The 21,463-nt window shown below is 55.2% G+C and overlaps 1 protein-coding gene across 1 annotated transcript; it reads left to right on the plus strand.

Moving 5' to 3' along the window:
* The first annotated feature begins 4,020 nt into the window (after positions 1 to 4,020).
* SIN3B (SIN3 transcription regulator family member B) lies at positions 4,021 to 21,425 on the plus strand. Its single transcript, XM_060232741.1, has 17 exons — positions 4,021 to 4,065; positions 5,036 to 5,142; positions 5,320 to 5,473; positions 5,733 to 5,981; positions 7,924 to 8,067; positions 8,381 to 8,503; positions 9,386 to 9,475; positions 11,831 to 11,949; positions 13,668 to 13,875; positions 14,093 to 14,209; positions 14,357 to 14,595; positions 15,592 to 15,775; positions 15,876 to 16,623; positions 20,246 to 20,415; positions 20,799 to 20,972; positions 21,142 to 21,234; positions 21,327 to 21,425. Exons 2-17 carry the CDS (start codon positions 5,120 to 5,122, stop codon positions 21,423 to 21,425), a joined length of 2,934 nt encoding a protein of 977 aa, XP_060088724.1. The 5' UTR covers positions 4,021 to 4,065; positions 5,036 to 5,119.
* The last annotated feature ends 38 nt before the right edge of the window (positions 21,426 to 21,463 follow it).

Below are 21,463 nucleotides of genomic sequence, written 5' to 3' on the forward strand. Positions count from 1 at the left end.
TCTTTTGCCGTCCCCTTCTTTGGCCTTCTGTCTTTCCCAGCATCAGGGTCTTCTCCAGGGAGTGCTCGCTTCTCATTGGGTGGCCAAAGGATTTGAGCTTCAGCTTCAGCATCTGACCTTCCAGGGAACAGTCTGGGTTGATTTCCCTTCGGACTGACTGACTGGATCTTCTTGCAGTCCAAGGGACTCTCAAGAGTCTTCTCCAGCGCCGCAGCTCGAAAGCATCTATTCTTCTGCACTCGGCCTTCCTTATGGTCCATCTCTCACAGCCATACATGACTACTGAGAATACCATCACTTTGACTACACGGACTTTTGTTGGCAGGGTGATGTCTGCTTTTTATTATACTGCTCAGGTTCGCCATAGATGTCCTCCCAAGGAGCAAACGTCTTTTAATTTCCAGGCTGCAGTCACCAGTGGGAGAGAACTAGATACAAAACGTATTGTTGTGGCCAAGCTGGACACGGAGGGGTCATGGCTCAGTCATCAAGACAGTTGAGGCCAATTTTTCCTGCCTTTTCTCACTTGACCTGTGAACTCGTGAACCAAATGACTGATTTCAAATTTTAAAGCACTGCTGTTTAATGCACTAATAAAATTCCCCTAATACTAATAATGCGTCTATCCACTGTGATGTAAGGCATAAATGAAAGGAAAAGCCCATTTTTATCACACTTTTGTAAGGTTTACCATCAGTGCTCCCTCTAAGCTGAGTTAGTGTGAGCTAGCTCACAGTTTTTTAGCCTCCAGCTCACACATTTTTGTCTCAGCTCAGGAAAAATGGCCCCAGAGCACACGAATTTCTCCAGTCCAACACTCTGTGTCACATAAGAACATAAGAGAAGCCATGTTGGGTCAGGCCAATGGCCCATCCAGTCCAACGCAGTCCAGTATATACACGCATACACACACCTCTCTCTCTCTCTCTCGTTTTAACCTGACTGCTCAGCAATTTCATGGAATGCCCACGAGTTCTTGTATTGTAAGAAAAGGAGAAAAGTACTTCTTTCTCTACCTTTTCTATCCCATGCATAATCTTGTAAACCTCTACCATGTCGACGTTTCTCCAAGCTAAAGAGCCCCAAGCGTTTTAACTTTTCTTCATAGGGAAAGGGTTCCAACCCTTTAATCATTCTAGTTGCTCTTTTCTGCCCAGCACAATTGACAACTGAGGGTGCTGCGCTCTGCTGTGTCCTTGAGACTTGCTCTCCCTCCCCCCCTCTCGCTTAAAAGGAAGGGGCACATTGGGATAAAAAGAAAGGAGAATTATATATATATATTGGCTTATTCAGAAAAGGGCTTAAAAAAAAAGGTTAGATTTGTCAGTGCCTATCTGGAAAGTTATTTTCTCTCAAAAAGACTTGGATTAGGAATTAGAACACATGGATTGGATTCCATAGTTTAATGGCTGGAAGTAGATGGCTAAGTATTTTAAAATATATCCCAGATTCAGATTCCCTATCTTCCAGTTCAACACGTCTCCCTCCCTGGCTGCCTTTCTAGCACTGATTCTGCCCAGTCTGAAATCAACACATTGTTTCACTTAGAGAGAGCCCCGTTTCCAGTTTAAGCAGATGAAGAAGGAAAAAAGAAACCCAACGTAACTGCTTCTAATCTTTATTAGTGGAAAAGAGCAAGAATCTAGTAGCACCAAATAGAATTTGTGGCAGGGCAGGAGTTTTCATGAGTCATTGCTCTCTTCTTCAGATAAAGCTAGGTTGTGAGTCCGTTGGGCCTCGTCTCTTGGAGAGTGGAAGGATTTCAGATGCCAAATGACAATAGCAGGCGTTGGTAATGAGAAAGGAAACCTAGGTCTCAGTTTAGTCCTGGAGGATGCATTCAACTTCATTAAAAAAAGATAAAGGTAGTCCTCTGTGCAAGCACCAGTCGTTTCTGACTCTGAGGTGATGTTGCTTTCACGTTTTCACAGCAGAATTTTTTTGGGGTGGTTTGCCATTGCCTTCCCCAGTCATCTACACTTTCCACCCCTCCCCCTCCCCCCAGCAAGCTGGGGACTCATTTTACCCACCTCGGAAGGATGGAAGGCTGAGTCAACCTGGAGCCGGCTACCTGAATCCAGCTTCCGCTGGGATCGAATTCAAGTCGTGAGCAGAAGGCTACGACTGGATGGGCCATTGGCCTGATCCAACAGGGCTTCTCTTATGTTCTTATGTGACACAGAGTGTTGGACTGGCCTGATCCAACATGGCTTCTCTTATGTTCTTCTGTGACACAGAGTGTTGGGCTGGATGGGCCATTGGCGTGATCCAACACGGCTTCTCTTATGTTCTTATGTGACACAGAGTGTTGGACTGGAGGTGTCAGCGTAGGGTTCATGGACGCTCCAACAATGGACAGACTCTTTTCATTTGAAAATAAGTTTCATTTATTGGATACATACATGTTACTGCTACGAGAGTTCTTTGAAAGTGATAAGGTACACACAAACTAGCTTGGCCTTTATGGCCCAGGATCAAAGCTAGGGGGTTTCAATCATTCTTACAATACCGTTGCATTCTACTTCTAAGAGGTGCGAGGTTCACACCCTGATATCTTGCATAGCTAGCCGCGTCCGTCCTCTCTCCCCCACAGGCGGCCTTGCATCGGCTGAGAGCTGGCCACATAGTTTGCACTTCAAACACCTTTACAGCTCTTGGCGCCAAGCTCCTCTCCCCCCCCCCCTTCTCCTGCTCTCACAGCTAAATTATAGTTACAGGTCACAGGGTTAGTAAGCAATACAACAATTTAGGCATTCTGGTTAATATCAATTTGAACACAAGCTGACAGGAGGGGCCACTGGCCTGATCCAACACAGCTTCTCTTATGTTCTTATGTTCCCTCTCACAGAGAAGAGGGTTGCAGAACCCGGGAGGGGGGGGGTTCTGCAGCTCCCCTTTCCTCCGGGTCAGCTGCTGTCCAGTCAATGGCAGGCTTTCAGATTCCATGGGCTGGCTCATTATTAGCCCACTGACCACACTTCCATACCAGGACAACAGCAGACTGGGCCCCCAAGAGCTTCGTGGCTGAGGAGGGAAGGCCAGGGGGCTGCAGAGCCCGCCAGCACCTCCTCTTCCTGCTGACCTAGGGTTGCCAATCCCCAGGTGGGGGCAGGGGATCCCTCCCCCCCTGCTTTAGAGTCATCAGAAAGCAGCGGGGGGGGGATATCTGTTGGGCACCCCATTATTCCCTATGGAGAACGATTCCCATAGGATATAATGGAGAATTGATTAGTGGGTATCTGGGGCTCTGGGGAGCCCCCTGTTTTTTGAGGTACCAAATTTTAAGCATAGCATCCAGTGGCTCTCCCCAAAATGCACCCCCCCCAAGTTTCAAAACGATTGGACAAGGGGGTCCAATTCTATGAGCCCCCAAAGAAGGTGCTCCTATCCTTCATTATTTCCTATGGAAGGAAGGCATTTAAAAAAGGTGTGTGGTCCTTTTAAACGTGATGGCCAGAACTCTCTTTGGGGTTCAATGGTGCTTGTCACAGCCTTGCTCCTGGCTGAACCCCGAAGTCTCCAGGCCCCACCCCCAAAGTGTACTGGCTCCACCCCAAAGTCTCCAGACTCCACCCAAAGTCCAGGCTCCACCCCCAAAGTGTCCTGGCTTCACCCGCGAAGTCCCCAGATATTTCTTGAATTGGACTTGGCAACCCTATGTGGGTGGTTCTGCTGAAGGGGCTTCTTGGCCCGCCCAGCCGCCTGAAGGGCGTCCACATCCGGGAAGCCGGAGGGCCGCGGAAGTGGAAGGTCTTCCCCAGAGGCCCGTGCGCGCCGCCCTGGCCCCTCCCCGCGCTCCTTCCGGTCCGCACCTTTCCTTTCCGGCTGCCGCCCCGCCCCGCGAGAAGGTTCCGGGCGGCGCCAGGAGGCGGGGCGTGCGCAATGACGCAGGCGCAGCTGGGTTGGGGGGGGCAGGAGGGTCCCAACATGGCGGCCGGGGGAGGCGGAGGAGGAGGCGGCGGCGGCCGGGGGGGGATTGGCGGGGCCGCCAGGCTGGGGAGCCGCGCGGCGGCAGGAGGAGGAGGAGGCGGGGGGGCGGCCCCCCCAGAGAAGCTCCCCGTTCACGTAAGCCCCGCCCCACAACACCCCCCCTCCCTCCAGACAGGCGGGGCCGCCTCCTTCTCCTTCCCGGGGAGGGGGTGCTCCCTCCCCCCCCGACGTCCTCCAGGGCAGGGGGGTTGTGGAGGAGGGGAGCCACTTGCCCCTCCCCTCCCGGGGGAACCAAGGGGGTGAGACTGCTGCCCTGGAGGGAGGGGAGGGGAGGGGCCGCCCATGGAGCCCCAGCACCCCCCCCCCCCAATGGGATTTTGCAGGAGTGACTCCCTGTTCAGCAGCTCTTTCCGCCACACAAAGCCCCTCTGAGGGGGGCTCTTCATGGGCCTGAGCGGGGTCTGTGTCTGTTGGGGGGGGGGGGGGTCTGACAGCTCCGTTTTTAGGGCGGGGCAGAGGAGGGCTGGATCGCATATCCCTCTTTCAGGCACTCCCTGGAGGGAAGAGGGAGCCAAAGGTGCAGAGCGTTCTGGGTGGGTGTGGGGGGACAGCCTTTCCCTCCGGATCGAGGCCAGCTCCCAGCCAGGTTCACACAGGCAGATGCAGAGGGGAGAGAGAGCTTGTGTGGGGGTGTGCCAGGAGGGTGCTCCGGACAGCTTGCATGAGGGGGACCGATGCATGAGACTCAGTGTAAGCGCTTCCTCTAACATCCCCTCCCTCTTTAGCCTGCAGAAGATCAATTCTGTTGGGCCTGGGCAGGGGGGGAGGAATGCACAGATGGAAGGCAAAGAGTTGCTTCTTTGGCTCTGGGCAGCCTTCAGGAGCAGCCTGGGGAGCTGGGTGGCAGCTGAGGGGTGGGGGACGCGGGGGTAATCTTTGGCAGCCAAGTTCCTGGTTGGATACAAATGGAGATTTTTATCTTAGTGGTGGCGTGGGTCTTAGATTGTGACTCAGCACTTCGACCTGGAAGTTGTGGGGCCTTCCGTGTGCAAAGCAGGGGCTGTGCTGCTGCCCCTTTGCTAAGACCTTTTATGTTTTCCTGCAGGTAGAGGATGCTCTCTCCTACCTGGATCAGGTGAAGATTCGCTTTGGTAGTGACCCGGCCACCTACAATGGGTTCCTGGAAATCATGAAAGAGTTCAAGAGCCAAAGGTAATGTGCACGAAGGGGATTGGCAGATTGCTAGATTAGGAGGGAGAGAACAAAGACGTTGAGGGGAAGAAGGCCAGTGGGGGGTGGGGGGCCAGGCAGGAGACTTCTGTCCCCTCCCCGATGCTGTCTGTGGTTCCAGGCCCTGCTTTGCCCTCAGCTGCCTCCTTTCACTTCCAGCATCGACACCCCTGGCGTCATCCGGCGTGTCTCTCAGCTGTTCCACGAACACCCTGACCTCATTGTGGGATTCAATGCTTTCCTACCTTTGGGGTACAGAATTGAGATCCCGAAGAACGGGAAGCTCAGCATTCAGTCCCCTCTGGCTGGCCAGGTATGAGGAAGGAGTTTTGCATGGGGCCTTCCTTCTGGGGTGGCGTGTTGAAGTTCTGTTTTCCGGGTCGGTGGCAGGGGGAATGTCCTGTTGGAGCTGAGGCTTGGACAGACCTTCTCTAAGATCAGCAGTAAGAACAAGCTTGGTTGGATTGTGGCTGTCTATAAAGGCGGGTCAACAACAGAGAGGGGCTGGATTCCAGGCTCATTGTGTGCCTGACCTCACTGACTCCCCCCCCTCCCCACACTGTTCCTGCCAGGTCTCTTTGGAGCCAGTGCAGAGTTCCTTCTTGCTCCATTATTGCCAAGATAAGGCCCACAACCATGGCGACTGCCCCGAGGAGTTCCGGCAGCAGCTGCCCAGCAAGGAGGACAAACTTCAGGTGCCCCTGGAGTCAGATTCGGTGGAGTTCAACAACGCCATTAGCTACGTGAACAAGATCAAGACCCGCTTCCTTGACCACCCTGAAATCTACCGCTCCTTCCTGGAAATCCTTCACACCTACCAGGTGAATGCCTCTCTTGGGATCCGGGGGTTGGAGCGAGAGCCTTTTCCAAGAGGAGCTTTCGCTTTGCAAGAATGCCGCCAGGAGAGCAAGGCTGCCGCCTTGGCCAAGGATGAGGGTGCTGGAATGGTTTGTTTAGAAACTGCGTGCTGGTGGAGGTGGCTCGTGCGGTCATGCTTTGCCCTTTCCCAGGGAATACTTCCAGTGCTCCTTTGTGTTACCTTGGAGCAACCCCACCCCCCAAAAGGAAACTCATGTTCTTTTCGTTTTCACAGAGTTTTCTTCTCAAAACTGTGGAAATGCTCCACCCCTCTATGTTCACTTTTCCTCTTGCAGCAGCTCCCCGTCCCCACGTACACATGCATAATCCAAACTTCTTCCCACGGCCTTTGCTGGAAGACCCTGTGGAGATTTTCCGGGAGCCGACTGGGTGTTTGGGCAGACTTTGATTCACTGCCTTAGGGGAATGGCAAAGACATCTAGTTCCACCTTTGCGCGTTTAAAGTATTCAGGATCCGCTTCTCACAGTGGTCCACAAGAAGCACGTGGCATTGTGTTGAAACCGATAAAGTCGATAAATTCCGTCAATAATATCAAGAACCATAAAGTTATCTTTTTAAAAATTCAGCATGCAGCAGGTCAATGAAAGTAGGTGATTTAGCAGCAGTCAGTGGCAAGATCCTTTGCCGTTGTTTTATAGTCAGTTTAGTGTAGTGGTTAAGTGTGCAGACTCCTATCTGGGAGAACTGGGTTTGATTTCCCACTCCTCCACTTGCATCTACTGGAATAGCCTTGGGTTAGCCGAAGCTCTTGTAGGAGTTGTCCTTGAAAGGGCAACTTCTGGGAGAGCTCTCTCAGCCCCACCCACCTCACAGGGTGTCTGTTGTGAGGGAGGAAGGGAAAGGAGATTGTAGGCTGCTCTGAGAGACTTTGTCCTTGAAAAGGCAGTTTCTGGGAGAGCTCTCTCAGCCCCACCCGCCTCACAGGGTGTCTGTTGCGGGGGAGGAAGGGAAAGGAGATTGTAGGCCACTCTGAGGCTCTGTCCTTGAAAGGGCAGCTTCTGTGAGAGCTCTCCCAGCCCCACCCACCTCACAGGGTGTCTGTTGTGGGAGAGGAAGGGAATGGAGATTGTAGGCCACTCCGAGACTCTGTCCTTGATAAGGCAGTTTCTGGGAGAGCTCTCTCAGCCTCACCCGCCTCACGGAGTGTCTATTGTAGGGGAGGAAGGGAAAGGAGATTGTGGGTCCCTCTGAGACTCTGTTCTTGAAAGGGAGCTTCTGGGAGAGCTCTCTCAGCCCCACCCGCCTCACAGGGTGTCTGTTGTGGGGGAGGAAGGGAAAGGAGATTGTAGGCCGCTCTTAGACTCTGTCCTTGAAAGGGCAGCTTCTGGGAGAGCCCTCTCAGCCCCACCCGCCTCACAGGGTGCCTGTCGTGGGGAGAGAAGATTGTAAGCCACTCTGAGCCTCTGATTTAGAGAGAAGGGCGGGGTATAAATCTGCAGTCTTCTTCTATTGTTGCACATGAAGACAGAAAGCAGAGAGAGAGAGAGAAAGCGCTCCCAGCGACCAGCACAGTGCCTTGGTCCAATGAAGAGGTTTCCCCCCTGGAGCCCCAAGGGTTCAGCACGAAGCAGAGCACTGAAGGGAGAGGGTTCTGGGGCTGAGGTCCCTCCAGCGGCCCCCTTCTTGCTTCAGGAGGTGGGAAGCCCAGGGCAGGGCTTCAGGTGCAGACGGTTTCTTCGGAAGGCGTTTCCCGTTCGTTCTCCCCGGAGGGCTGTGGTTGTCCTCCACCCCGTAGGGAAGCCAGGCCACACCCCTCCGCCTAGCCGGTTGTTGCAGTGTTAGAAGCAGCGAGTCAGCGCAAGGCTGTAGGGGGCACCGGCGGTTTCCCCTTGTTTTCACGGCCGACTCGGCGTTGTTAGCGCAACATCACCCTCAACTTGCAGAAGGAGCAGCTGAGTGCCAAGGGCCGGCCGTTTCGAGGCATGTCGGAGGAAGAGGTGTTCACAGAAGTGGCCAATCTCTTCCGGGGCCAGGAAGACCTGCTCTCCGAGTTTGGACAGTTCCTTCCTGAAGCCAAGAGGTCCTTGGTAGGTCTCTGGCAACGGGGTGGGGTTTCGGGTGGAGCGTCCCGAGGCTGCCGCAGGGTGTGTGCCGTCCCGTGCAACAGGCCTGAGTGGAGAGAGGCAGGCTGCCCTCGTGCGGGGTGGGCTTTGCGGGCCTGGGGGCGGCCCCTTTGGCGCATTCCAGAAATCCCCCGCGGGGCTCACGGGCATCCTGCTGGGCGAGACTTGCCCTGCCTCGCTGGAGTGCGTCCGCAGCCCCTTCTGGGCTTGAGCCCTGCCGCCCTGCCTCCTCGGTGCTCTGCTGCGGGGGCTCCCAGGTGACGTCTCTTTGTCTCAGTTCATGGGAAACGGGCCGTGCGATGCCAGCAGCATTCCCAGGCTGGACCACGAGAAGCCCTTGGAGCACAGCAAGAAGCGGTCGAGGCCCCTGCTGCTCCGGCCCACCCCGGGGCCAGCAAAGGTAGCCGAACGGAGCGGGGAGGGGAGGGAGTCTGCCTGCCGGCTGAGGGCTCGGTTGGGTGGGTGTTGTCTACCTCCGGGGAAACCGCTCAAGCGTCTCGGCGACGGGACGGAGTAACTGACTTTGTAAGAGAAACGGCTGAATGGGTGGTAGAGGCTGCTGCTGCACGGCTTGCACCAGGGCAGATGGCACCCTCAAGGCTGACGTACCTGCGGGACCGCCTCTCCCACGATGCCCCTTGCTGAGCTTTATGCTCTGCAGGTTGACCCACGCACGCAGACTGATGGTCGTCTTGGGAAAATGTTCTCAGTTGTGTTGATGGCCATCTGGCTTATTGGAGGTTTATATTTGCAAATATAAATATACGCCAGCTTGGTGTAATGGCTAAGCGCGCGGACTCAAATTTGGGAGAACTGGGTTTGATTCCCCACTCCTCCACCTGCACCCGCTGGGATGACCTTGGGTCAGTCACAAGTTCTCCCAGAGCAGTTCCTCTTGAGAGCAGTTCTCTCAGGGCTCTCTCAGCCCCACAGGCTATATGTTGTGGGGAGAGGAAGGGAAGGAGATTGTTAGCGGCTCTGAGTGAAGGGCAGGGTATAAACTCAATCTCTCTCTCTTCTTCTAATTATGTTTAAATTCCTTAAACTGTTGTCTGATCACGCTGTGTATGCTTACTGCTGTAATCAGCAGCCTTGATCCCTGCTGTGCGGAGTGAGGGTGGGCTAGAAAATCAATCGATCGATCAATAGACAAACTTGTGGAGGCAGAGTTGCCCAGCAAGGGGCCTCTTGGTTGTTTTTGGGGAGGGACTTTGATTGGGTTTGTACGTTGTGTTGAAGCATCAAGAGAAGGCTGATGCAAATGCCGCCTTTCCATCCGCAGAAGAAGATGAAGTTGCGAGGGACCAAGGACCCATCGGTTGCCACCGTGGGAAAATACGGGACTCTGCAGGAGTTCTCCTTCTTTGACAAGGTCTGTTGCTCAGGCGTGGGAGGGGACAAGGGAAGGGCAGCAGCTCAGGGGCGGAGCACCTGCTCGGGAAGCTGAACGTCCCTTGGCCAGTCCTCGGCGTGTCCAGATAAAAGATGTTCACTTTGTTTATTAGCGTCAAAATACAAGAGCCCTCCGGGTCTCTCTAGTCCAGCATCCTGTTTCACCCAGTAGTGGCAGACTCTGATCTGGAGAACTGGATTCGATTCCCCACTCCTCCTCCTCCTCCACATGCAGCCAGCGGGTGACCTTGAGTCAATCACAGCTCTCTCAGGGCCTCTTGTAGGAAAAGGAAGGGCAGGTTGAACGCTGCTCTGAGACTTCAGGTGAAGGCAGCCTCCTCTTCTTCAGTTCTGGAGGACCAGCGAGTGACCCATGTAGAAGCTGAGACTTCCCCCTGCTGCTGTTTCCCTCCTCAGGGCTAGCAGCTACCGGTGGGCCCCTCTGTGCTTCTGTCTCACCCCCTTTTTCAGCATCTGTGCTCATGGCCAGGCCACCTCCGCTTCTGGCCAATCCCGACATTTGGTTGCTCGAGTAAAGAAGCATTCCCTGTTTCCGTTGCCCATCAAATCCCTCCAGAGGAGAGAAGAAGGGAAAGCTCCACCCGCTTTCTTTACCCTGTGTAGAATTCTCCAAGTCTCGGTCCTCTCCTGAACAGGATCGTTCCAGACTCTCCAGTCTTTCAGCATGATAAAGTTGCTTCAACTCACATCTTGCCCTTTCCAATGCTTTCCCCGGCTCTGCCTTCTCTTTTGAGACGCCAGGTTTATTTTCGGTCTCTTTTTCTCATAGTCCCCAGCGTGGAGCTTGTCTTTTGTCGCCATGCCGACACATCAGGTTGACATTTCTGCCCCAGGTTCTCTTTCCGTTCAGGCTCCACGCCAAGGGGTTGAAGGTCAGGATTTTTTGTCCAGCAGAGGGTGATGCTTGCACCGAACTCCCATTTGCCATGCGGCTGTTGGCTCACTCAACGTGGAGAGATCCTCCAAGTACTGTTTGCAGTCCGACTTGGCTTTCACGCCCCCTCCCCGAATAATTTAGTGAACATGGCCGCCATGTTGCTGGAACTCCTCACTGCCCTGCCCCCCTCCGTCTGAGATTATTTGTGAGCAGTTCCCACTGACCAATTGAGGCGGTTCAGATGTAGAAGGCAATTTTGCACGCATGGGGGGGGGCAGTATTTGCTCAGTGGCAAAGCGCCTGTTTGGCAAGGTGAAGGTTCCACCCCCTGTGAAAGGCTCTCTGGGGGCAGGTGGTGTTGGCGGGGGGGTGGGGGGGAGGAACATGGCCCCAGTGAGCCTGGAGAAGCAGGGCCGGAGCAGAACAGCTCTGGGCTGCACAGAGCAGTGGCCTGGAAGGGGGCGTGGCTTCCTGCGCTCGTAAGCGTTTGGGAAGGGGCACCTCGTCTGCATGCAGAGAATAGCCATAGTTCAGCCCCGCCGCCCCACAGCGTCTCCAGGCAGAGATGTCCAAAAAGACCCTTCTCCCCTCCCAGCGAGCCCAGAGAGCAGATAGGAGGATGCTGGAAGGACCAGCAGCTTCATACAGACCCCCGGCTCAGCAGCAGCTGACTTGGCATCTTCCTGCCAGGCAGTCCCAAAGGACTGGCATGTGGGGCAGCCTCTCCCCCAGAACTGCACCAGCAGTAGGCTGGCAAATATCTCACTGCTCACCCAACTGTTGGCGCCAGAAGGAAGGTGCTGGAGAGGCCTCCGGTGATGCTTTGGAGCAGGTCGGGAGCTGCAGGGAATCTGCTTTATATGACCCGTTTAGAATGTTTCTGTGCTTATTTATGCACAACGTTTATATTTATGAACAAATTCTAAAGACCTGCTCAAGGAGGGTCACCAAGTACGATACAGTGGCAATATAAAAATAGCACCAGAAGTATCATTAGAATTAACAAACCCATTAAAAAGCTGGCTGTAAAGCCCACGTGCATTTCTTCGTTATGGGAAGAATCGATTTCCGGGGTGGGGGGGGGACCCGGCTGGTTTTGCAGGGTGCCTGAAGAGTCGTGGGGCCGTGGAGGCTGTTGTGTCTGGCCTGCATCCCTCGAGGAGGTCTGCCTGGCGGTGCGGAGCGAGGTAGCCAGAAAGGAGCGCCGGGGGGGTGGGGCCTCAACAGGAAGTAGGGTGCCCAGGAAGAGGCTGCCGGGTGCCCAGGAAGAGGCTGCGGGCGTGGAGCCACCGGCCCTGGCTGGAAGGGATCCAAGACTGCTAGTTCTGGGCATGATGGGAGGGTGGTGGTCCCTGGCTGTGGCCAGCACACCCCGGGGGCCAGAGGCAGAACCCTGGCCCGGCAGAAGCGCCACGTCCTTTCTGGTCTCATCGGCAGGTGCGCAGAGTCCTCAAGAGCCAGGAGGTCTATGAGAACTTCCTCCGCTGCATCGCTCTCTTCAACCAGGAGCTGGTGTCAGGCTCTGAACTTCTCCAGCTGGTCACCCCTTTCTTGGGGTAAGAAAACCTCCTCCTTCCCTTTCGCAGATTCTTTTCCTTCCAAAATGTCCAAACGTCCGATAAGCGAGGTCAGGGTCGTGTCTCCCTTCAGACAGCAGCATTCTAGGGGCTGAGTGAAGTGGGGCCAGGCGGTGGGAGGCTTCCTTGGGGGAGGAAGGAGCAGGCCACGTTTCTGCTCCCTCTTGGCCTTTCTTTGGCCGCTGGTGTCCCGCCGCTTTTGCCAGAGGGGATCTCAGCACAGGGTTCAACAAGGGGCGGGGAGGTGTGCGGTTTAGCCGACTCTCAGTAACATTTCTGTCCAATAATAATTCGAGCGACAGTTAAAATAGCGGTAGAAAATACCAAGCAACGAAACCATAAACGTTTGGCTCGTCGCTGTTGCCGAATGAAACCAGCAAAACATTCTGCCAGCATTCTCAGAGCTGACTTAACACATACAACAAAGGCAACAACCATCATTTTTAATGATCATTTTTAATGATAATTCTGCCAGCATTCTCAGAACTGACTGAACACATACAACAAAGGCAGCAACGATTATTTTTAATGATAAAAATGAAGTACTACATGATAAAAGGAAGTCCTTCTTCACCCAAAGGGGTGATTAACATGTGGAATTCACTGCCGCAGGAGGTGGTGGCGGCTGCAAGCATAGCCACCTTCAAGAGGGGTTTAGATAAAAATATGGAGCACAGGTCCATCAGTGGCTATGAGCCACAGTGTGTGTGTATATATAAAATTTTTTGCCACTGTGTGACACAGAGTGTTGGACTGGATGGGCCGTTGGCCTGATCCAACTTGGCTTCTCTTATGTTCTTATGGCCACTGTGTGACACAGAGTGTTGGATTGGATGGGCCATTGGCCTGATCCAACATGGCTTCTCTTATGTTCTTATGGCCACTGTGTGACACAGAGTGCTGGGCTGGATGGGCCGTTGGCCTGATCCAACATGGCTTCTCTTATGTTCTTATGGCCACTGTGTAACACAGAGTGCTGGGCTGGATGGGCCGTTGGCCTGATCCAACATGGCTTCTCTTATGTTCTTAAAAATTCAGAAATAAAAGCCTGTAGTGGGGGGGAGGAGTGGAGCTGTTAGTGAAAGAACTGACAAAATAAAAATATTGTTGCCTGGCACCAGCAGACTTGGCACCAGGTAACTTTCTATAGGGAGAATAGCCCAAAGTTGGGGGGCCACCACAGCAGAGCTCCTGTCTCCGATGCTGACATGCAGGGTCTGTTAGGAGAAGGCGGCCACTGATTAGCAGCGAAGGCAGCTCAGTCAAAAAGGAGGGGAAGGAGTCTGGACGGTGAAATCGTCAAGTAGTCTGAGTGACAGCGTTACCCAGTGGTTGGAATAGGAGACTTGGGTTCGATTCCTTCTGCAGCCGTGCACTTCCGCCGTGGTGACCTGAACCATCTTTTATCATCCACCACCTTGGGCACCCTAAATCTGGGCGGAAAGGTGGCCTTAGGCTGTTCCAGATAAATAAACCAGAGACTTTCCCTCGTAGAGGAGGACTCGTGAAGATGAAGCGGGGAGGAGAGCAGCAGCTTCACCGCCCCGAGATAACCTGGATGAGCCAGGGTCGCTTTGCTAACGGCGAAGTTAGCTCGGCTTCGGCACTGTGGCAGAGCGGCGTGTTACCTGGAATGCCGCAGGATCCTTGCGCAGAATAAAGTGGCCTGTGCTGTTTTGTTTTGTTTTTTAAAAAAGGAAATTCCCTGAGCTCTTAGCCCAGTTCAAGTCCTTTCTGGGGGTGAAAGAGCTCTCCTTCGCCTCCCCTCTGAGTGACCGCTCGGGGGACGGGGGCTGCCGGGAGATCGACTACGCCTCCTGCAAGCGCATCGGTTCCAGCTATCGGGCCCTCCCCAAGACCTACCAGCAGCCCAAGTGCAGCGGCAGGACCGCCATCTGCAAGGAGGTCAGTCTGGTGTTGGTGGGGGGGGGGGGGGAGGGAGGTTGTGGCAAACCTCTCCTGCCTTGGAAATGCCACAAGGCTGTGCTTTGCCTGCCCTTCCCGACACTTCCCTGCCTGTGCTGTGGATGGCGGGGGGAGCAGCTGGTGGTGGGGCTTGCCCCAAAGGCGTTGGGCCCAAAGCTGCTGGCAGCTGAGGGTCGGTGGGCTCTCCCCTCGGCAGGTGCTGAACGACACGTGGGTTTCCTTCCCCTCCTGGTCCGAGGACTCCACTTTCGTCAGCTCCAAGAAGACCCCCTACGAGGAGCAACTCCACCGCTGTGAGGACGAGCGCTTTGAGGTACGAGTAGCAGCCCCCTCCCTCCCCCCCAGGGCTCCGGGCCATGCTGCCGCTGGACCCCCTCCTCCAAGCAGGCACCTGGGCCAGAGGGCTCTCTGACCGGCCGCTCCTGCTCTTCCTCCACCCTTTGGGGTTCGCTTTCCGCAGCTGGACGTTGTCCTGGAGACCAACCTGGCCACCATCCGGGTGCTGGAAAGCGTGCAGAAGAAACTGTCCCGCATGTCGCCGGACGACCAGGAGAAGTTCCGGCTGGACGACTGCTTGGGCGGGACGTCAGAAGTCATCCAGCGCCGGGCCATCTACCGCATCTATGGGGACAAAGCGCCCGAGATCATCGAGAGCCTGAAGAAGAACCCTCTGACTGCAGTCCCTGTCGTCCTCAAGAGGTGACCCCCCGCCCCCGTGCCCTGGAATCCTTTGGAGTCCCGCTTGCCTTGGGCCCAGGGGACGGAGCTTCCAGAGCCGTCTCTTGGGATGCGCACAGCCGCCGCTCTTCCTTTGGGGCTGGGTGTGGGGAGGGCGGAGAAACAGGGCCCTCGTAAGTGGTAGCATACCGGCCTGTGGTACAAAGAGAGATGGGAAGGCCCAAATTGGGGGAGGGGGAGGACAGGAAATGTGGGTGGTCACTGGAAAGAACCCTCCCATGAAAAAATCCTCCCATGTTTTCTGTGGCCCCAGAAGGTAGGACCAGAACTAGTGGGTTGAAATTAAATCAAAAGAGCTTCCGGCTCAACATTAAGAAGAACTTCCTGACCGTTAGAGCGGTTCCTCAGTGGAACAGGCTTCCTCCTCGGGAGATGGTGGGCTCTCCTTCCTTGGAGGTTTTTCAGCAGAGGCTAGATGGCCATCTGACACCAATGAAGATCCTGTGAATTTAGGGGGAGGGATTTGTGAGTTTCCTGCATTGTGCAGGGGGCTGGACTAGATGACCGTGGAGGCCCCCTTCCATGATTCTAAAGAGGAAAAACTGCTTTCTTTTTGATGGGTTAGGCAGCTCTTAAACCCAAGATGTATTTCCATGCCGAAGAGGACTGAAAGCAGGCAGGGCTTTTGCTGTTTTTCAGCTGTTGGGTGCTTCCTGTTGTCCTTAGGCCTGCTTCTCCCCTTGTCGTTGGCCTTTTCACTCTCCCTCAAACCACCCCAACCCACGAGCTTGGTTCCCTAGGGCAACATAGAGGGCATCAGCAGGCAGTTTCTCTCTCGTCTTCGGCGTATTTGCAGTCTTGCTTGTAGAAAGCGGAGGCGTTTATAACTGAAATCCCCGCACGGTCCCCGCCTTTTTCACGGCGCCAGCATTTCTGGCTGTGTGGCCTGGCCGTCTCTCTGCGGTGCAGTCCAGCGTCTCTTCCTCCCCCGTGGCTGAGGCCTGCCCTGTCTTGCAGGTTGAAGGCCAAGGAGGAGGAGTGGCGCGAGGCCCAGCAGGGCTTCAACAAGATCTGGCGGGAGCAGTACGAGAAGGCCTACCTGAAGTCCCTCGACCACCAGGCCGTGAACTTCAAGCAGAACGACACCAAGGCCCTGCGCTCCAAGAGCCTGCTGAACGAGATTGAGAGCGTCTACGACGAGGTGCAGGGGGCGGGGCGGCTGGCCGGGCGGAGGCAGGGCCGTGTTGCGGCAGGCGGGGAGAGCAGCCCTTGACCGCCGCTCTTTGGGGCCTCCTTTCCAGCATCAGGAGCAGCACTCGGAGGGCAGGGGAGCAGTGAACGAGCCCCACCTAGTCTTGGCCTACGAGGACAAGCAGATCCTGGAGGACGCGGCGGCCCTCATCACCTACTACGTGAAGCGGCAGCTCACCATCCAGAAGGAAGACCAGGACACCATCCGGCAGATCGTACAGCACTTCGTCCCGGACCTCTTTTTCTCACCGCTGCTGCCGGAGCCCCCCCTCCCGGAAGAGCCCCCCGAGGAGGAGAGGGGCGGCCTCAAGGCGGCCTCTCTGGACACGCGGGACTTGCGGAAGCGGAACGCCACGGGCCCCCAGCCCGGCCCCCTGGAGAGCAAGGCGCCCGCGGTGGAGGCCCACGAGCTGCGGAAGAGGAACCCCCCCGCGGGGGCACCGCCCGGCCCGCTGGAGGAGAAGCCGCCCGCCTCAGAAGGGGGCCACGAGCTGCGGAAGAGGAACCCCCCCACGGGGGCTCCGCCCAGCCCGGCCAGGGACAAGGGGGGCCTTCCCCGCCCGCCGGGGCCCCTCCGCTCGCTGGAGGACGTCTACACGCTCTTCTTTGCCAACAACAACTGGTACTTCTTCCTCCGTCTTCACCAGACGCTGTGTGCCCGCCTGCTCAAGATCTACCGCCAGGCTCAGAAGCAGCTGCTGGATTACCGGGCGGAGAAGGAGAAGGAGAAGCTCCTGTGCGAAGGCCGGAAGGAGCGCTCCAGCGACCCTGCCCTGGAGCTCCGGCTGAAGCAGCCAAGTAAGCCTCTCGCCTGCTCGCCCCGGCAGGGGGTGGGGACGAGGCCCTCAGGGCTGGTGGGGTGGGAGGGGCCACAATTCCACTGCCCAGCTGGTGCCAGCTTCCGAATTTGGAACCTCAGATCCTCTTATGGAAAACCTTTGTCCTTCCCCCTTCTCTCTAAATCAGAGACTCAGAGAAAGAGGCCCGGCATCCCTCCTGCAGTCTGGTTTGTTGGAGTGGCAAATGGCCTCAGACAGCTTGCTGGCTTATCTATGTATTTATAATTTGGGGTAGTGGTTAAGTGTGCGGACTCTTATCTGGGAGAAACGGGTTTGATTCTCCACTCCTCCACTTGCACCTGCTGGAAGGGCCTTGTGTCAGCCATAGTTCTGGCAGAGGTTGTCCTTGAAAGGGCAGCTGCTGGGAGAGATCTCTCAGCCACACCCAACTCACAGGCTGTCTTTTGGGGGGAGGAAGGGAAAGGAGATTGTAGGCCACTCTGAGACTCTGTCCTTGAAAGGGCAGCTTCTGGGAGAGCTCTCTCAGCCCCACCCGCCTCACAGGGTGTCTGTTGTGGGGGAGGAAGGGAAAGGAGATTGTAGGCCGCTCTGAGACTCTGTCCTTGAAAGGGCAGCTTCTGGGAAAGCTCTCTCAGCCCCACCCACCTCACAGGGTGTTTGTTGTGGGGGAGGAAGGGAAAGGAGATTGTAGGCCGCTCTGAGACTCTGTCCTTGAAAGGGCAGCTTCTGGGAGAGCTCTCTCAGCCCCATCCGCCTCACAGGGTGTCTGTTGTAAGGGGCAGGGAAGGTAGAGGACATTGTAAGCCACTCTGAGACTCTGATTCAGAGAGAAGGGCAGGGTATAAATCTGCAGTCGTCTTCTTTTTCTATAACTTTGATTTATAGCCGCACCCCCCACACACAGTAGGGCTCAAAACAGGTAACATCAATAAATTAGGTTAGAAATCTTTAGTGAAAATGTAAAACAATTCTAAAATTTATAATAATCAACCATCAGGAAGATGGTCTGTAGAGAGAGCACAAGCAGGGCCTCCTTCCCTTTTGGCCTGAGAGGGGGAAGGAAAGGCGGACGGAAGGGAGGAGGAGGTCAGTCTAGCGGGGAATGGTTGCTGTCCTCAGAGGCCTGGCACAGCTCCACCCAGGGCAGCAAGGAGCCCCTTTCTGATGGGTTTCATCGATAACTCCCCACTCCGTGTCCGCTCCCCCCTCCCCTCCCCATCCCTCCTCATCAGACAGGGACATCTTTCTCCTCCATAGGAGTTTGCACTATCTTTTTGTTGTGTAGTGGGTGTATTTTATGGATCCTATTGGATTTATTGTTATTACTATTTGTTTTTACTTTATTACTTTAGTTTTCTATCCCGCCCTCTCCGCAAGCGGACTCAAGGCAGCTGACGAATCAATTCAAAAACAATTTATGATTATAATTTAAAAACAATGCAACAGTTAAAATGCATTTCACAGTGCCACTCAGAACTTCAGTATAGGTGGGATCAGCTTTCTTTCTTCTGGCAGAGATCCTATAGTGATCCTATATAGACACTGTAATCTTTATACGTTTGCTTTATTTCCTAACGTTTTAGAATTCCGTATATTTCATAAATTGATGCCACCCTCTTTGAGCTAGTTTCAGGGAGAGCGGAGTACAAATCCAGCAAATAAATCTCTCAGGGCCGAATCTCCCACAGTGGAGAGTTCCTCAGGCTGCAGCCAGGGCCAAAAAAGCCTCAGCTCCGGTTGAGGACAGCCAGACATAATTTGGCCGGGGGGAGGGGGGGGTCACCAGCTGGTGAGCAGAATGCTCTTTGGGGGTGGGGGATATTGGGGGAGATGATCCTGTAGGTACATTGGTCCCAGACTCTTTAGGGCTGATCCGGTGCTCAGTCTGGAGTTATTGCGGCTGAGGGTGCACCCGTTGTTATGTGTGTGTGCTTTTGCTGGGGTTCCTGTAGCTGCATTCTGGACCAGCTGAGGGGTAGCCCTGTGTAGAAGGAGTTATGGTGTGTCCTCTGATCTGGAGGAGGCTAAAACCATTGAAATGTCACTTAACTCTTGGCACGTAGGCTCTGGCCTCACGCCTATCTTGATCAATTCTGGACCATGCGGCATATGATAAGACACTGGATGCAATATGTATGCCCTTGATTAAGACATAAGGCTGTAGAATAAGAGGCCTCAAGAATATCTCTAAGCCTTTGTCACTTCATTGAATTTCCTTGTGGTCCAGCATTGTTCTATTGTTTTATTCTATTCTGTACTATGCGTACTTACCTTTCTGACCTCTGCATAAGAGCAGTCTAGGTCGAAACACGTCAGGTCAAGTTGAGTGGGTTCCCATTGTGGTTTTAGGATTGTACATAGGATAGAGCAGGGGTATCCAATTGTAGCTCTCCGGATGTTTTTTTTGCCCACAACTCCCATCAGCCCCAGCCAGCATGGCCAGTGGCTGGGGCTGATGGGAGTTGTAGGCAAAAAAACATCTGGAGAGCTACCGTTGGCCACCCCTGGGATAGAAGCTTATGATGGGCCCTTAAATGGTTTTAGTTCTCTACAATAATTGCATGTGTGTTGGTTTATGATTTATTTGACTGTTTTTAATGTTTGGCCCTTTAATTGCATGTTAACCTTTCAGGTTTCTTACTCCAGTTTTTGGGTTAAGTTTCTTTCCCTTCTTTGTTTCCCCTGATCTGGAGGAGACCATCGCACGCATCACTGTGGCTGGGTGACAGGGAGGAGAGGGGGCCAGTTGCCCAGCCTGGCGGAGGGGGCCGCATTTGTGTGGCATCCAGAATCACTCCCCGGCTCCTGACTGCTGAGGTTGGTGCCCTGCCAGCAGGAGTAACCAGTGGGCACCCCAAACCTGGAACCCTCCGGCCCAGCCACAAGTCCTCCTCCGTCTGTTTGGCCTGTGAAGGATGACCGGGGCGGGGGCGGGGAGCTCCCTGAAATGGGAGCCGGCTTGAATTGCCTTGGTGTGTGTGTGTGTGTGTGAAAGTCAGTTATGGTTGCTTATGGGGCAGGGGGAGGAGTAGAAGCAGAGGAAGAAGTTGTGGGGCGTGAGCAGGAGGCTGGGGCAGAAGCCATCTGCCGGCATTTACTTGAGGGACCTTTACTTTCGAGCCTCTTGCTCTGGTGGAAAAGTTTCTGGGGCAAAGTTCTTCTCTTCATTTGTCTTTGACAAGCCCAGGCATCTCAAAGGGGAATCCTGTCACTGAATCCTTCGGTGGGTCACAGAACCAGTTTGGTGTAATGGTTAAGTGTGAGGACTATACCGGTTTGATTCCCCACTCCTCCACTTGCAGCTGCTGGAATGACCTTCGGTCAGCCATGGCTCTTGCAGAGTTGTCCTTGAAAGGGCAGCTTCTGGGAGAGCTCTCTCAGTCCCACCCGCCTCACAGGGTGTCTGTTGTGGGGGAAGAAGGGAAAGAAGATTGTAGGCCACTCTGAGACTCTGTCCTTGAAAGGGCGGCTTCTGAGAGAGCTCTCTCAGCCCCACCCACCTCACAGGGTGTTTGTTGTGGGCGGGGGGAGGTAAAGGAGATTGTGAGTCGCTCTGAAACTCAGATTCAGATTATAGGGCAGGGGGGATATAAATCCAGTATCATCTTCTTCCTGCCTAGGCGAGGTGGAGCTGGAGGAGTATTACCCAGCATTTCTGGACCTGGTGAGGAATCTGCTGGACGGCAACATTGACCCCACCCAGTACGAGGACACCTTGAGGGAGATGTTCACCATCCACGCCTACATTGGCTTCACCATGGACAAGCTGGTGCAGAACATCGCCCGGCAGGTAACAGCAGGGGGCAGGGGGGCAAGCCAGCCCCCTGGGGAAGAGGAGGCCTTGGGGCAGGCAGGCAGGGGCTGCAGCACACAAGGCCCCGCATGTCCTTGTGCAGGAATCAGCTGGCCTGGCCTTCGGCCTGTGTCAGCTGCAGATGGACGTGAGGTGGTCTGCAGCCAGGGGCCCAGAGGGCTAGACTGAGGTGGCCGGGAGGAATGACCTGGGCTGCTCTGGACGGTTCTGCCTTTGGCCAGACTTGCGTGAGCAGCAGGGGGTTGGATCCTGCAGGCCCCTCCCTTGCCCGGCGCTTGTGTCATGCCCGCGGAGAGTGCCCCCGGGACCCCCGCTGCTTTTCAGTGGGTGGAGGTGGTCACTTTCCCGTTTCTCTTCAGCTGCATCATTTGGTCAGCGATGACGTCTGCCTGAAGGTGGTGGAGCTGTACCTGAGCGAGCGGAAGCGGGGGGCAGCGGGCGGCAACCTCTCCTCGCAGTGTGTGCGGGCGGCCAAGGAGACGAGCTACCAGTGGAAGGCCGAGCGCTACATGGCGGACGAGAACTGCTTCAAGGTGCGGCTTCCCCCAGCTGTGTCGTTGGCTGCTTCCTCCCAGCAGCCCCTTTGGGTGCCCCCCCACCCCACCCCACCCGCAGTTGGGAGCAGGGGCTGAGATGGGGCGGCTGGAGCTGGCCTTCTGGTGGGGGCCCCTCCAGGTAAGGCCCGGCTTCTGTTTGCGGCAGGTGATGTTCCTTCAGCGGAAGGACCAGGTGATCATGACCATTGAGCTGCTGGACACAGAGGAGACCCAAACGGAAGACCCAGTGGAGGTCCAGGTGGTTTCCCCAGGACCATCCCGGGAGGGTTGGGGGGAAAGGAGGCTGCTCAAGGAAGCCCAAAAGCTGACCTCTCCCCGCCTCTCCTCCAGCACCTGGCGAACTACGTGGAGCAGTACGTGGGGGTGGAGGGCGCCCTGAGCGGCCAGAGCGAGGGCTTCGTCTTGAAACCCGTCTTCTTGCAAAGGTGAGCGGGCGCGGAGGGAGGGAGCACCTGCCCTTTCCCCGA

This window comes from Heteronotia binoei, chromosome 2, assembly GCF_032191835.1.
Source record: "Heteronotia binoei isolate CCM8104 ecotype False Entrance Well chromosome 2, APGP_CSIRO_Hbin_v1, whole genome shotgun sequence".
Taxonomy (NCBI): domain Eukaryota; kingdom Metazoa; phylum Chordata; class Lepidosauria; order Squamata; family Gekkonidae; genus Heteronotia; species Heteronotia binoei.

Coding starts and splice junctions, on each gene's coding strand:
- SIN3B (XM_060232741.1), top strand. CDS start 5,120: ATGAAAGAGTTCAAGAGCCAAAG. Junction 9,476..11,830: donor AGTTCTCCTTCTTTGACAAG/GTCTGTTGCTCA, acceptor TCTCATCGGCAG/GTGCGCAGAGTCCTCAAGAG. Junction 15,776..15,875: donor TTGAGAGCGTCTACGACGAG/GTGCAGGGGGCG, acceptor CCTCCTTTCCAG/CATCAGGAGCAGCACTCGGA.